General features: G+C 53.7%; 1 protein-coding gene across 2 annotated transcripts in view; it reads left to right on the top strand.

Annotated features, from left to right (window-relative positions):
- CACNA2D2 (calcium voltage-gated channel auxiliary subunit alpha2delta 2) overlaps window positions 1-16,503 on the top strand; it is a 211,865-nt gene that overhangs the window by 170,905 nt on the left and 24,457 nt on the right. For both annotated transcript variants that reach the window (XM_085072907.1, XM_085072908.1), the window contains 2 exons: window positions 8,030-8,074; window positions 14,457-14,595. In XM_085072907.1, the coding sequence (XP_084929033.1) occupies window positions 8,030-8,074; window positions 14,457-14,595 (184 nt within the window). The remainder of the gene's footprint in view (window positions 1-8,029; window positions 8,075-14,456; window positions 14,596-16,503) is intronic.

Raw genomic sequence — 16,503 nt, 5'->3', positions numbered from 1 at the left:
GGTGTTTCCAGCTACATGCCAGCCATGCTGGCCTTTCTGGAGCTGAGTTCAGCCTCCCACCTCAGGGGGCTTTGCAAAGTGCCTCCCTGTTCCCAAAACAGGCCCCTCATCTTGTCCTGCTTCATCCCTGCTCCTTGTGCTAGCCCACCCTCAGACACTCCATGTCTACCAGCTGTGCGAAGCCAGGTCTGTGTCCCCACATCAATGCTGGACATCAGACTGTTTTCTTTGGTCAAAAGTAGCCTTGGCCTCAAGGTCACCCATACTCTGGACACCCTTCATGAGTTCCCTCCAGCTTGTTTTACCCCAGAGCTGGGTGGCAGCTCAGAGTGGCTTGGTGGGCTGGGATGGGGACAGCAAGACAGGCTGTGGGGAGAGACTGTTCCCTTCCCTGCCTGCACAGCAAGGGTCTCTCAGGGATGCACATTCACCCTCTGGAGATGGCTGGTGGAGCTCTGGAAAGGTGAGAGCTGGGTCCTGTTGCCAGAGGATGAGCTCCCACCATGGGACACTGCACCCACCTGGGTTGCAAGTGGTTGCACTCGTATGGTAAGAAACCACAGAAAATTTCCAGTTTGCAGCATGCTAGACAACCAGTTTTCCCAGTAACAATCTTCTGGCCTACAGGCTTCCATCCAGAGGTCCACTGGGATAGTCTGTCTCCACTCCATGCAGAACCATGACTGTTTGTCCTTCAAGACACATCAGGACTGTCCCCCTGCTCTGGATGTCCCCAGTCCTGTCCCCCAGCTGTGGCAGTGGTGTTGAGCCCTCCCTGTGCAGACCATCCCCAGCAGCAAGCAGAGGTGCTGGGACTGCAGTGCTGTTTTCCAGTTTTCTATCCTCTATTTGCTGCCCTGCTTGGGCAAGGGACCTTCAAAAGTACCTATTAAAATGCTGAAAGGTCCTGTTGAGATTTTGCTGCTATCCTTTGTATCCATCCTAGCTGACAAGCTGCCATGTGACCTGTCAGACGTCTCAGCCAGCTCCGTGTTCTCCCTGCTCTTCTCCATCTGCATGCTCTGCTTTCTTCCTGAGTTTTCCAGTGCCTTCAGTTCTTTTCCAGACCTTCAGCCCCTGCCCAGCAGCACCAGTGGGCTCTCAGATGTCCCACACTGCCATGGTGTGTGGGAGTGGGGGCCGTGCTGACCTGGGGGATGCTGTCAGAGGTGCAGATCTGCACTGCCAGCCACGAAATGCATCCCAGGGTATCGTCGTCATCATCGTCATCATCATCATCATCATCATCATCATCATCATCATCACTGTGTGTCGGTCTGCTGGGGCTGCTGGAGCTATTTGTGCCTTTAAGGAACACTCCAGTGCTGCAGAGATCCATCCCTGCATTTATGTGCGCTTGGCAGGATTATATAAATTGCCTTTAAAAGTTGACTTCTTTATAAGCCATTTTCTGCTTCATAAAACGTTTATTACTGTTGTTTTTCTCCCAGTCTTCTTCCTCACTGCATTTTCCATCACTATACTGGGAAGCTCCCCTCTTCCTCTGCCTGCTGCCCCCCACCCTCCCACCTTTTGATGTTGGAAAGGATCCTTTGAAGGGTCAGAGCCCAGCAGGCTCCTTGGAAAGCAAAAATAGCCATACATTGAGCTATGGATGTAGTAGCTGCTGAGGACAGGGTTTAGCCACCAGGTGGTTTTGGGGTGTGGTGACACTCGTGGAGGTGGCAGGGGACAGCCCTGTGCTGTGCATAAGTTCTGGACAGCCCCATGCTACTACCTCCGTCTGTAACCCCCCTCTGCAAGCACATGAGAAATAACAAAGCCCAGATAATTTCAAGCTCCATTAGAAACGAAACTCCAGGGAAAAGGGGTTTGCTGATTGCCAAATGGGGATGGACAGGAGGAATAACAGACACTGTGCTCCTGACCGCCCAGGAAAGGTGCGGTATAAGGCAGGGGGACATGGCAGCATGGCTGGGTGTCTGGCCACAGCCAAACAGCCCCAGGTGCTGCATCCCTCCCAGTGCAGGATCCTGCTCCATCCTGCTGCTCCATCCTGCTGCTCCATCCGGCACCGCTGGCTCTGTCTGTGGGGAAGCAGCAGCTGTGCCGTGCTGTGCAGCGCGTGGGCTCCGGCAGCCATTCCCGTGGGTTGGGCATGGCCACACAGGCAGGGCTTTGTGTTCAAAGCAGCATCAGAAGGGCGAACGCCAGCTCCTTATCCCCCTTTCATTTTTCTCCTCCTTTAATTACAGATCCTACTTATCGGCTGAGAACAGAAAGATTGTCACCGTAACCTTGCACTTGCCCTTGTAGAAGGTTTACCTAAAAACTTAGAAAATAAAATCAAATACTCTAATTTGCAGTCGTCTTGCCATTTCAAACCCAGTTTTCATTACAGCACAGAAAGTGCATTGAAGCTGTGTTTATAACCCCCTTTTAGATAACAAATCACATTTTCTTTTGGCTGGCGAGTGTGTAGAATTGATATTTTTTTTTTCAGTTTAATGGGTTTGTGTGTTCAGGAATGATCTCCATCAACTGAGAGTCTTTATTGTGTTTGATATAATGTCAGCTTTCATTACGCTCGGAGAATTACTGTGCTATAGCACCAACCTTGCTGCTGTAGCGCCGGTCTGGCCGAAAAGCAGAACAAGAAAATCATTCACAAAATCCGTGTGTGGGTGCTGTTCCCTCTTAAAAACCAAGGATGGGGCTTGAGGGGGCTTTCCTAACCCCCCACTCTGCAAGATGGCTGTGCAACCCATGGCATCTCCATGACTGTGATGTAGGGGTTGCTGGCTTTCCTCTCAGCACTGCTTTCCCATCCCATCCCATCCCATCCCATCCCATCCCATCCCATCCCATCCCATCCCATCCCATTCTGTCCCTGGAGGGGCAGGGGGTCTCCAGCAGCCTCTGTGAGTGTTGGCATCCCTGTGGTGCCCAGGTGCAGTGGAGGGGAGAAGCAGCCGCGCCTCGTTCGAGGCAGCCTCAGAGGAGCAGGAGCAGACAGGAGATGCCATGTTAAGAAGAATAGCTGGCGAGGTGTGATCAGATAAAACATCTTCTTGGGGAGATGAAAAAACTGTTGACAGGTCACTTAAATATTTCCCCAGCTCTGTCAGAGAGGCAGAGGGAGGAAATTGCTTTTTAAAAAAAGATGCCAAGGCAGATTATGATGACTGTTTCCACCTGTCCTGGGTAATGCATACAGCCCCTGATGGTGGATGGGATGCAGGGATTTCATAGGGCTGCAGGAGAAGTATGGTCCCCACCAGACTGCTCCTTGGTCTATGCAACAGCCAGTGGTATCTGGGGCTAACTATGAATATTTTCCTCTTCTGGGGACTAGGAAAGGATTCATCATGGTGCATATGGACAAGAATAGTTCTAGCTGGTGGAAATAAAGGTTCAGCCCCTACCAGCCACAGCCAGGCTGTGATTGCAGGTAGGAATTTCTCCCAGGAATTCATCCAGTCCCTTTGGGAGCCTGCTCCTTGCTGTGGCCCCCACACCACCCCATGGCAGGTGTAGCAGGAAGACTTTCTTTGCCATGTGAGTCCCCAGTCAAGAGGCTGCTGTGCCTGAGGCTGGGCTGGCACACCTCAGGCTGAGCACTCACTCAGCTGCCACCTAGGATCCATTGACCAGCACAACCTGGTCCCCAGGGACAGCCATCAGGAAGTCCCATCCCACTCTTCATGATGCAGGAGGGCTTGGCAGGGCAATGCTATGGTGGGGATGTGCTGTGTGCTTTTTCATCCCCTGCTCCCCCTGGCCATAGCACAGGTGTGAGGCTGCAGGAGCTTCATGATATGCTGCAGGATGCCTTCTGTGTGAAAGGTGCAACTATAAGCAAAAGCTGTAGCTATTTCTGTGTGCTTAATTGTTCAGGGACATGAAGAAGTACCTAAATATTCAATGTCCTCTCTTAAGTGCTGATGGCAGAGGAAAGGTGGGCTCATGAGCAGAGCCCCCAGTGCTGTATGGGCACACCAGCTCCTGCTTGCTCTCCCCACCCACTGAATTGCCCACGGGTCTGAACAGGCCCAGCTCTGGTTACGTGGCTTGTCCCCACATTGGTATGCTGGGGGCTGGGATGCTGATCCTGCCACCAGCCCCATCCAGCGCCTGGAAAACAGGCAGGTGCCAGTTCGGGATCCATCTTTTCCTCCCCACCACTCTCCGAGTTCTTCCTAACTGCCTGAAGGCAAACTGCTGCAGGATTTGGCTCTTCCAGAGCCAATTAAATCTTGAAAGGGATTTGCTGACCACAGGGGTCACCTGTACCGCTCGGAGAAATGAAACCCACAGCCAGAGGCTGAGAGGGACCGAAATCAATGTGCTGCTGCAAAACTGCCCTGAGGAGCTGCAGCATCCCATGGGCATGTGGTCAGCAGAGTGACCCTTACACGATGACAGTGAGCAATCCTGTGGAGTACAACAGATCCTACAGGTCCTTGGGAGAAAGATGAGCCAGATTAGGTGATTTTACAGGAAAGCTCTATGGGGGAGAGCGAGTCATAGCCCTTCTGCAGTATCCCTGCCAGCTGCATGCTCCAGCTGGTTGGCTGGAGTAGGGAGCTGATGTGCCACCAACAGCTCCTTCGAGGCTTTTTTTGGGTGGTGGCAGCTGTGTGTGTGATCTGGTTTGTTTGCCGCCTCATTAGGTCACTGACTTGGAGGTTTGGGCCAGCACCCCTCCATCCAGATACCTCCAGGCTGCAGCAAGGTAACAGAGCACTGGCCTTTTCAGCATTTTTAGTTGCTATAATTGTTTTAGGGAAAAAAACAGATCTATATGAATGCTTATATAGGGCTGTGTCAGGGGTTGTGGGAGAGGAGTGCCCCTCACCACCTACCTGAGATCCCCCCATGCCCCTCTTTGTCCTGGACTTTGTCTCAAACCTGTCCTGCTGGTGTATGTCAAGGGAGCACCAGTGCTGGAGCAGGGTCCTTTCTTGTGCCGCTGGAGAGGCTCCAGCTTGCACCTCTCCAGAAGCTCACAGCCTGGTTTTGTTAATCAGCTTTATTTTGGTGTTTTGGTGTGAAATCGGTGAAGGTGTGGAGCACAGAGCTCCTAGGGAGGGCTCAAGGGGGTCAGGCAGGAGCCAGGGTCCCTGACATGTAGCATCCCCAGGGCCACATCCAGGACGTCCCACCTGGGCCAAGCCTTGGCCAGGGGCTGCCCAGTGACACTGAAGCACAAGGGTTTGGTGCAGGTGTGGTGGTTCCTTAGTGGCTTTGCGAGAGAAGCCTGGGAGATGCCTTCAGGGACAGTTGCAGATTGGTCTGGGATTGCACTGAACTCCCAGAGTGTTGCACTGAGAGTTTAGGAGCTGAAATAACCCCACACTTACCCACCAGTGACACAGCCATGTGGCACTGTTGTGCAGGTGGCATTTGGCAATTTAGGTACAAGAAAACGGGCAGTGGTTAACAAATCATGGAGCAGCAGCTACTCCTTGTCTGCCTCCCCTGCAATGGGAACCTGAGTGTGCTTCCTGCAGGCTCGTTTGCAAGAGACAGGGACAATATTTTGCCTTGAAATCCCTTGACATCTTCACCCCCTTGTTTTCTTTATTGGTATTTATTCTGAAAGGCTCTAGAAATATCAGTGCTATTTACACAAACCTGGTGCTGAGTTTAATGTGAACAAGAGGAGGAAGAGGAGAGGATTATGTGAAGAAGGCAAATGTGGTTTAAAAAATATATTAGGGAGAAGAAATTGTAGGACCCTTTGCTGCCTCTTGGGAGACCTATGTCATCTTTATAGAGCATCTCTGAGGGCTCTATCCCTCCTTCCTGGAATAGCCACTGGTTTCCAAGTGACAAGGACACAGATGCCCTGCCAGCTACCCCAGGCTCCCTTGGACCCCATGAATAACCCCCAGGACCTGCAGGGTTGTGGCAAGGATTGTGGCACCTGGCATCAGGGCACATCTCAGGGCCACGGCCACTCTGGTGCTGGCTGTCCCACACGTGCTGTCTCACGTGTGAAAACCTCAGCCATAGCAGGGAGTGTGGCTGAGATCTCAGCCAGCTGCCCCTGGGGGTGTCAGGGCTTGAAAGAGCGCATGGCAAGGGCTCTGTGATCCCTCGGGAAATCGGTGGGACAGACATCCTTAGAGGAGGTCTGCTCCCCGTGCCATGCCGTGCCATGGGAGTGCTGGAGCAGGTGAAAGCAGGATCAGGGGACCAGCTCTCCTGCCCGAGCATCACCTCGTGCTCTCTCCACTATGGGAGCAGGACCTCGGCGGGTGGGAGGGGAACCGAGCTTTTCGGAGGAGCCAATGGAAAATAAAATGAATAACAAAGCACCTTCTGGACAGCCGTTGTTAGTCACACTCACTCCTGATTAAAGATCATTAAACATGAAATTAGCTCGTTTGTGTTACGGGTCTCCCGGGGGTTCCTTTAATTAGGAAGTGCAGATGGCCGCAGACCCAGGGAGACAGGAGTGCCGGCGAGGGGCAGGGCCGTGCGTGGGGCCGGGAGCTGCACGGGGAGGGCAGCTGAAGAAAAATTAATTTTTTCCCCCCTTTCTTGTTGTTGTAAACCCCTCAGCATTTCACAACAAATCACAGATAATTAATAAGTACGTTTCCTTAATGACTGGGCTTTTTAATAGCAGAAATTGGAAGATGCTGCGTCAATTTTTTTTTTCCACTTTTCCCTCCGGGGCTGTCTTATCTCAATCATTAAGAGTCGCAGCGCCCGCGGAAGCGACGGCCCCCGTGATCAGGAGGATGCTGGAATTGCCCTTGGCAATCCCCATCCTGGGGGCACATCGGCTGTGCAGCCTGCCAGGATCCCCTGCTGTTGGTGTCCTCAAGGTCAGCTTCAGAGGCTTTCCCACCTCTTGGTGATCTTGAGTCTTAGCAAGCAGGGAGAAGCCACTGCAAACCACTCTGGGGAGCAGGTTTGTGGCTAGAGGGTAATGCCGGTGAGGGGTCAGTGACTGCCAGCACTCAGTGAGGCCAGGGTGGTGGAATGGGTGGTGCCAGCTGCCTGGAGAGCTGCTTATACCTGCTGGTCTCTTTCTCCAGTACGAGCCCATGACCAAGCTGGGATGGATGTCACTGTGCCACCAGCCCTGGCACAAGGCTGTGTTCAGGCTGGGTGCACCACAGGCAGGGCAGGAGCAGGCAGGACAGCGGTGCAGTCACTGCCACTGAGGTTTCAGCTGTGCCTCTGCTCTGGGTCCAGATCACTTTCCTCGTTAGATAATAACAGCAATAATCACCCCCAGGCGCTGCCCGTGCCGGGGAAGGCTGGTTGGGTGCTGATGGTGATTGACTGGCAGACGTGTCAGCACCACGACGGCTGCCGGTGTGCCGGCATCGCGCTCGGTCCCGGCATGCAGGGAAGAGTCTCCGAGTGCCCTTTAATTACCCTTTCTGATGGTACACAGAACGCTGTTGTGACAGCATCACTGCTCTCCCAATTGCCTCTTCAGGAATTTTATCAGCTGTCTTGCGTCCTGACACTCTGGGAAGAGGAATCCAAGCAGACCTTTCTGCTTAAATAGGCTCTAAATACCCCAAATTAACGACGTGCTTTTCTCTGTGGAAGCAAGGACACTTTTCTCCCTGTTTCTGCAGCACGGGGAGGGGGCCAGGGTGGCTGCAGGGCTGCTGCCTGCCACGCTGCCTACACCTGGCTCTCATATGGCTCCTGATGTTTGCAAGAGGACCAAAGCACCCCAGCTATGGTGACATGGCACAGTCTTGCACATGGTGACGGTGCAGAGGCTGTGGTCACACCAGTGTCACCATCACAGGGCTGCTGGCTGTGGTGGAGGCTGTGCATGGCCCTGCAGTGCTGTGGCTCAGCAGCAGTCATGAGTGGAGCAAAGTGGAACAGGCAATGGCGAGTCCTTGGAGGGTGGATGTGAGGTCCTGAACATGTCCCCAGGACAGCATGAGGTGGGAAGGGTTCAGTCCCCAGCAATGTGATGGCTGCCAGCAGCATGAGAGAGGCACTGAGGGGACAAGTCAGCGGAGGAACTCCTCTCCCATGCCTGTCCTTGACTGGCACTAACAGCTCTCCCTTTCCTCTGCAGGAGGAAGACATCGAGTACTATGACTCCAAGGCTGACACTGAATATGTGAGTACACATATTGTGCACAGTGAGTACACACTGACAGATGTGTCACATCCCCGGCACAGTCACCACCCTGGCCCAGTGCTGAGCCCCTTGCCAGTCTGTCCCAGCACTGGGACACCAGGGGTCATGGCACAGCATTTGTCACAGCCGGTGTAACCAGATCCTGCAGTGGGCAGCGAGTGCCTGGTGTGCAGCTGTGTCCTCCCTGCTGAGCCATGGTGACATCTGTCCGCAGGCACCGGGCCTGGCAGCAAGCAGGTGGGCAGGTCGCTCTGCTGCCTGCAAAAGTTTCTAAAATTAAAGCTGGCATCTGAAATTCAAATGAAGAGCAAACCTTTAATTAGAGACTGAATCTAATTCTCTGCCCTACTCCGAGCATAGCCATCCTGTGATTTCTGGCAATCAGTGCTTTAACTACAGGCCCATCAGCTCCGCTCTCCTGGTGCTCCCAAGAGAGCTGGCATTTGCCATCTCCTCTCCGTGGTGACAGTGACGGTGACTTCATTCAGGTGCTGATCCACGGGCAAAAGGAGCTCCACCAGCAATGGCTGCTACCTTGCAGCACCCCACTTTGCTCTGGGCACCCCACATGGCTGCCAAGTCACCCAGCTCCTACACTGTGCTGTGGCATCCTTATGAAATAGGGGCTTGTCAGGTCAGTGATGCTCTTGGTGTGGGGCTGATGAGCAGAGTCCTTGGAGCTGCCCAGGAGCCCCAAGCACAGCAGGGTGCAGCCTTGGGGACAGCCTCAGCCAGTGGTGGTACACCAGCACTGGTCCTTGTCCCAAGGCAGACCTGGCAGCAGATGTGCCATCAAGAGACAGTAACGCAGTGGGACAGGAGGAGCAGCAGCACATGGTGTTGGCAGCAAACCATTTGCAAACCACATGGCTTCATCCAAAAATAACACTCAGGTGACCCCAAGAGCATTCAGAAGGTCCTGTGCAGGAGGGAGGGGAGGATCTGGGCTTGATGGGGTCCCACCAGCTTGAGTAACATGCCCTGCACTGACGTCTGGCTCTCCTCTCAACCCACCTGGGAGTCGATGCCCCAGAGCAGAGCCAGGGACAGGCTGGAGTGGAGGATGGATGCCTTCAAAGCAGAGTTACTGACTAAATGCCAGTGCCATTGTCCCCAGGCAGTGACATTAAGAGGGCTCCTCGGCAGGGGAAGCCAGCCAGAGAGACTGGGAGGTGGGAGAGAGGGGTTGGGCAGATGCTGTGACTGAAGTGGAGGCTGCTTGCTCTCCTGAGCAGGTATCCCTGCCCACAGTCCCACTCCTTCAGAGCAGAGGATGCAGAGGATGTCTCCTGTCCCTCCCCAGCCTGGGGGGAGCTACCAAAGGAGGGAGGAGAGGATTCTGCCATGGCTGCTCTGGAGAGGATGGAGCTAATGGGCTTAAAATACATTAAAGCGGATTTTGGATAGAAGTGAGGGAAAAACTGGCTGGCGATTGAGGCAGCAGGAGACAGCCTGGGGAGCAGGGCAGCTCCCAGCCCAGGGGATGAGGAGCAGGACTAATGCATCCATCGGGCTGGGCTTTTGCCATCCCTGCTGCAGGGCAGGGGACAGAAGCTGGATGTCCCCATGCCCACTGTTCCCCTGGGTGGCACACTCCACCATCCTGGTCACATTAGGCAGGATTAGGAAATAGGAGGAATCTCAACCTCTGAGCTGTGCCCATGAAGCCCTCCCAGCACATGGGACACTGGGGAGAAGCTGTGCACTGTGGCATGGCACGGTGTCCCTGGGGATTGCAGGGCTCAGCTCCCTGATTCCTGGTCCTTCCCCAAAGAAGTTGACATGTTGTCAAGGAGGAACAGCCCTGAAAATCCATCACCAGCCACATCAGCTTTAGTCCTGCTCTGGGGAGATACCAAGCAAAATTGCAAAACTGGGCGTGTCCCATTGTTAAGGTAGGCGGGTTTGGCAGGGAGGGCACTTCCCTACCTGTGCTTTTACTTCCTTGCCAGTGAGATCCCAGCAAATTTAATTCCAACAAAAATAATGGGGGAAAAAAAAGGTGCTGCTGAAGTAAAAAAGGAGGGAGATGATACCAGTAAGTTTGAATGGAACGTAATAGTGCTCTTTCCATCCTTTCTTTATTTAGCTTCAATTTTTCTATTTAAAAGGAGCAGGATGTAGCTGAGACAGAGTTGGTGCTGATGGACAATGGCTGCTCCCTGTAACTGGGGCTTATTCACAAGCCTTACACCAGCTTTAACTGCAGTGACAAGGAAATGAGCTTCCTATTCATTTTGCCTGCACCTCAGCTCCACTATCTCCCTAAACAGACTTTGGATTTCCAAGTGGTTTTTAACAAATGGGAACATCAGAAAATTTTCCGGTGCATCCCCAAAGCTCTCAGAATGTTTGCAGAAGTGAAGTTTTCACCTTTCCCTGCTAGCAAGAGCCATGGGTTTTATGTGGGGAGAAGTGTTGAAATCAGCACACGGTCTCGGTTGGGTATCACAGGCAGAACAACAGAGAAATAAAGTAATTTTCCATCTTTTGTGTTGTGTTCATGGCAGGGGATGATGCTTGTCAAAGCTGAGCCTGGGATGTACAGTACTCAGGTGGAAAACAGCACAGCTTTGTGAAGGTATCCTGGCCCCAAGGTCAGCCCTCCAGCACCCACACCCACCCACCTGAGGTCCTGGGGAGGGCTGAGAACAAGGGGCTGATGGTGGGAGGATCCATGCCAGCCTCAGCCCCCTCTGGTGCAGGGGAGACTGGGGCTGCCCATTCACTGCTCACCCCTCTCACTGCTCACCCCACTCACTGCTCACCCTGCTCAGTAGATGCAGCAAGGAGAGGGAGGAGGGGGGGAAAAAAGCCCCTAAATGTCAGCAGCAGCAGATGAAGGGTGTTGGAAAATTTAATCTTCCAACTTTCTCAACTAATGTGACATTTGGATTTCCTCACGATAAGCTATCAGCCCCAGAAGTTTCTTTATTTTGCCTTTTTTCTTTTTTTTCTTTTTTTTTTAACTTCTCTCCTCTGGCTGGTAATTTAAAAATAAATGGTCTAGAAAGATCTCTAAACAGTACCTTTGGCAAAGATTAAAAAAAGCGAAGGGGGATAGGGGAGCAGGCTGGCGGGAGAAGCTGATTGTTATTTATAACCTGGGCTGCTGTAAAAGCAGGAATGTGGCTGGAGAACACACCATCTCCCTCCTTGGCATTAAATTACCGCATTTCAGGAAAAACTGATATATTTAAGGAGAAAGACCCTTCTGCACAGGCCTGGAGTTTCTCAGCCATGTGTTGGGGGCTGGCATTTATATCCATTATTAGCAGAATCACAGCATGTTGATATGAATATTTCGCTGGCCTTTGCAGACTTAGCATGGATGGGTGCCCCTGGGAGATTGAAAAGGATGTGCTGGGATCTCGGTGTGGTGTATTCTCTGTCAGGCATGTGGGGAACAGGCCAGGGGATGCCGGGACGCTGCCGGGATGTTGTGGCCGGATCAGCCCTGCGTTTGTCATCGGGGCTGCCATTTAAGCAGACATCATTAGCTGTGATGGCTCGTTCCCATGGAGATGAGCAATGAACAGGGGTGTTTGCATCTGCGGGAGCTGCCGGGGACGAGGCATCGCTGCTGCACCAGGTCACATCCCCGGCTCCATCCGCAGCTCCAAACCCTGGGGACCCTGGTAGCTCTGGTGCTTGTGGGCAGGCAGGCTCTCCTCAGCCAGCACTAGCCTGGATGGGATGGAGGGCAGGCACTTGCCCAGAGCGTGGCAGCCCCCAGTAAAGCTGTTGGGTGGTGCTGCTGGTGCTCACTGGCTGTTGGGGCATCTTTGGGTTTTGTCCCCTGTCTGTCATTTCGGGAGACTGAAGAGAAACTGTGACTGACAGCCCAGCTGCTAAAGCACTGGAGATGGCAAAAGCTCTCAGGGCGTGATGACTTCTTGCTGAAGCAGTAAATACGTATCATATTGATATATTGCCGTGGAGTCGATTTCTAATGGTGTGTAGCAAATAATGTATTCAAACTGTAGCATCTATTTGCGTTACGTTGTACATACTGTAACAGATAAATAGATGTTTCCAAGTTCTTTTGAAATGTAATGATGAGGAGTGCTGTAAGATCTGGCTGGGGGCCTGCTGAGATGCTCACAGTTAAACCGATGTAAATTCAGGAGAACTTGAATCATCTGCTTTGCTCTAATTTAAATTTAATGCAGAATTTCTTCCCTTGGCCTTCCCAAGGTATTTCCTTGTATCCCAGGTACTCCCCTCCCTGCCTGGGCTGGTGACAGCTTCACCTGCCTTTATGTGGCTGGAAATTACCCCCTTTCAGGGACCAAGTTCAGCCTGGCTTAAACAGAAATAACTCAGTTGAGGTTGGGAGATTTATGGATAAAGGGCAAATGTAGCTTGGATAACATCAGCTCTTTCCGCTGGTCTGTTTGCCGTATAGGTGTCAGTGACGCATGAAGTGCCCCACATATAGATAGCTGTATATTTGTCCCCAAGATCTATACATGTGCCTCTTTACAGCTCCATGAATGAGAGCAGCCAGACAGCACCGAACCTGGCAGCATACAAATTAGCCCCTCAGAAGTGGGTGAGATCACGGAATAATGATAAACAGAGGAGCAGTAATTATATACAGTAGTTCCAGCTCCGATGAAGTGGGGAATAGCCATGCCAGCATGGGGGAAAGAGGGAGGGTTGGATTTTCCAGCTGTTGGTGGTGGCAGGGGCAGTGTATGGTCTGTGGCAGGGTGCCCTGCTGCTCTGAGATGGGGAGGGATGGGGAGCTGTCACCAGGAATTTGCTGGGCTGAGGAAAGAAAGGGTTTAGTGTCAAAGCAGAGTTTTCGGTGCTGCAGATGCCCTCAGGCCACAGCTTTATCCCAAAGCCTGTTTTCAGCGGGCACCTCTGTATCACTGTCTGGTACTCGGAGAGGTTTGCAGGGATGAACTATTGTGTGTGTTTTCCCCCAGAGACCTGAGTCTCCCTTGGACGGCAGGCTTGGGGCCAGATCTGCTCTCTGGGTAGCCCATGGCCTCTGCTGCAGCATCACCGCTTTGCAGGGGCTCCAGCAGTCAGTTTAGTGCCTTTTCTCCCGATTTACGTGAAATTGAGAGCATAATCTGGATTTTGATCTCAGAGACATGGCTCCAGGGAGTTGGGAACAGTCCCTGCCTGCCTCCTGTTTGGCTACTGCAGCTGTAATTGAGTTCAGCATCTTTCTGGGCAGCTGGAGCCCCTGCACTGGGGTCGGCTGGGCAGCATGTTTACACTCACAATCCATTGGTTGGAATTAAAGCCCAAACCTTGCATATCAATCCTGTTACTCTCCCGAGCTGTGGCGAATGGTTTGGCCACCCCTCTCAATGTCATGGGAATGTCACCACCTTTATGGCCAGCTGGAGCTGTTGCAGGGGAGGTGATGTTTCTCCATGTCATCTGTGAAGGGGAAATGGGGAAGAGGATGGAGGGAAAGGTGGACAGAGTTGTCCTGAGCCCCTCTTCAGCAGGGATGTCGCTCCAGGAGCACAAAGAGGAGGTGCTGCAGCATCCTCCTCTCCCTCCTTCCTACCCTGAGCATCTCACAGCTGGCTGCAAACAGCCTTACCCAGCTGCTGGGCTTGTGGCAGGGATGGGCAGGTCAGAGCCAGCACCTTATCCTGGGTTTCTTTGCTCCTGGAGGTGTGGCAGAGACAATTTCTCCAGTCCTGTAGTGAGTCCACCCCTATTCTCCCTCTTCTCTACATGGCCCCATGCTTCAGCTCCCATCCTGTCCCTTGTCTGCAACCACCCAGCAGTTCTGCCTGCACCAGCTCAGCCCTACCTGCCTTTCCAGATTCCAAAGGAATCCAGAGGATTTTCAGATTCCAGATTCCAGATTTCCAGAGGATTTTACCCTCAGTGCTATGCTAGCAGCAGGGCTGGGGAATAGAGAGGAGGGCTGGGAAGGTGAGGGAGTGTGTTCCAGCACCAGCAGTGGGGAATTTGCCGTCTCTCCACCATAATTAAATATTGTTTGCATTGCTTATTGACAGAGCGCTAAGCTGCACTCCGTTTTAATTTGCTCTTTGATAGTTGCCTTTTGCTGCTAATTGATTTTCAAGGCCTTTTAAAATTTTTTAAATTTTTTTTTTAATGTCTGATTTAATACCTGCTGTGCTACCAAAGCTGGAGAGGCGAGAGGTAACGGGCGCTCGCCTTTGTGCCCACCCACTCCTGGCACCTGCTCCCCTGTGCCATCAGCACTGGCACAGCCTGCAGGCCAAATCCACATGAGAGCCAGCAGGGCTGGTCTCCTCCAGAGAGCATTTGGGGATGGGCTCCAGGTGGTGACATTCCCAGCATCCATCTGGGGCTGGAACACTGGGTGACCCCATGTGCTCTGCTCCTTCCCCAGGATGATCCCGATGGAGAAGAGATCGAGAGGGAGAAGTCCAACTCCTTGAAGCTGGAGTTCACTGATGATGACAACTTCAAGACCAAGGTTAACTATTCATACGCTGCCGTGCAGATCCCCACGGACATCTACAAAGGCTGTGAGTGCCTCTCCTCACTCTTTCCACTTTTCACTGCCTGGCTGGGCATCCACCTCTCCTGCCTGGTGCACTGCAGCCCCAGGGACCATCTGATCTAGGTGCTCCAGCTGGGTCTTGGTGCCAGGGCAGTCTGGTTCCCAGCCTTGAAAAGAGGCAGAGTCACCATGTCGGGATAGAGGTGACAATGTGTCCCTCCCCAGAGACCCCCAAGAGCTCAGCACAGGTAAAAGAGGCAGATCAGGGATTAAGAGTTTTTGGGAAAGGGATGGGGAGCAAAGGAGAGGTGGTGATTATTGCACAGGGTAGGGCTCAGCTATGCCCACATGGTTCTGGTCCTCCCTGCAGAAGAGCCCAGCAAAGCTCGAGGAGACTCAAAGCAGGCACCAGAGACGTTCAGAGGGATGGAGCAGCTCTGTGCAGGAGCAATTACAGAGGGAGCACCTACCTGCTTGTATAAGGGAGTGAGATATGGCTTGGCAGTGGGAGAGGGCAAAGCAGGGATGCTGCTTGTCTTCAGCCTACTTGGGGCTGAGGTCATGAAAAGGGAAAAAAAGCGGCTGCAATCCCGCAGGAAGGCAGCCAAGGGTGACTGCAGGACAGTGTGATGCCTCTCCGGGGCAGCCCCTGCTGCCAGGACATGGACGGGGTGTCAGCCCTGCGGCCATGCCCCCGGGGCTGCCGCAGGGCACAAGGCTGCTCCAGAAACGGCGATGGGGCTGGTGGGCCAGCCTAGGAGTGGGCAGGGAGGGAGGGATGGGCGGATGGGATAGGATGTGCTACACCAGCTTCAGTCCCCACCGAGCGGTGTGACAGTCCCTGAGCTTTCAGATCTCTCCGGTACCTCGCCCTGCTGCGGTGGCACATGGTGACAGTCGGTCTCCATTTCCCTCTAGTGGCTGCTCGGCACCGAGCTGGGACCGCTCCCGGCTGGAGGGCATCCTCCAGCACCCGCCCGCCGCACCCTGTGTCCAGCCCCAGACTCTGCTGTCATGGGCATCCCCAGCTGCCCCACACCACCCAGGGCACGACTGTCCCCACACCTCTTTATTTCAATGGCACTTGCTGAGGTCTCCTGGGTGGTGATGGTGGTGACGGGGGCCGAGCTCACGTTCCTGCCCCGAACGGAGCATTGCCGGCGCACGGCTCGTTCCGGGCATGGCTGTGCTCGGAGCCGTATCGGTGCGATCATTTCACCGCGGAGGCAGCGGTGGATTAGAAATTTGCAATTAGTTTTATTACCCAGCTAGCGCAGGGCAGGCAGCTAATGAAGCACATCATGCGAGCCGGGTGGGCTGCGCAGGATGAAATATTCGTTCCTCCTCAGCCCTGCTCGCCAGCCGACGCCACGGCTGGAGCCCCGCCGCGGCCACATAAATCACCCCACTCAGCCCTGAGACGAGAGCAAGCTGGAGATTAACGTGCTCCAGGGACTCACAGCTGCTCAGAGAGGGATGCTGGAGACGGGTGGGGCGGTCACAGAGCAGGAACACCCTCCCAGTGCCCCTCACCAGACAGGGAAAGGGGCTGCAGCCACAGGCACAGTGTGTGGGCACAGGGATCAGGCCCGTGTCTGGCCACACCAGGGTGCTCCTGAAATCCAGGGTGCAGGGAAGGGTCCGCAACTGCTGCTCCACAGGGGGTGGTTTGGGGAGAGGGCACGGGGCCATCCTGTCCTGCCAGGGACACCAGTGAGCGTGGCGCGTCCCCGCAGAGCTGTGGGCGGGATCATGTCCCGCTGGGACCGGCGGAGAGGCGCTATCGCTGCCTGGCACGCTAATTAAACCCTGCGGCGACGCCCGCCGCCGTCACCCCTCGCTACACACACAAATTACATCCTATATGTGTTTTATTTACTGTGCCGTTTTTAATTAAATCTGCAATCGCTCGCGGGCGGGGCGGGGCTGGGCT

Source organism: Lichenostomus cassidix, chromosome 12 (assembly GCF_008360975.1).
Source record: "Lichenostomus cassidix isolate B80296 chromosome 12, HeHo_3.0, whole genome shotgun sequence".
In the NCBI taxonomy this organism is placed as follows: Eukaryota; Metazoa; Chordata; class Aves; order Passeriformes; family Meliphagidae; genus Lichenostomus; species Lichenostomus cassidix.
The sequence above is the reverse complement of the archived record's forward strand: the minus strand, read 5'-3'. Positions and strand labels throughout refer to the sequence as shown.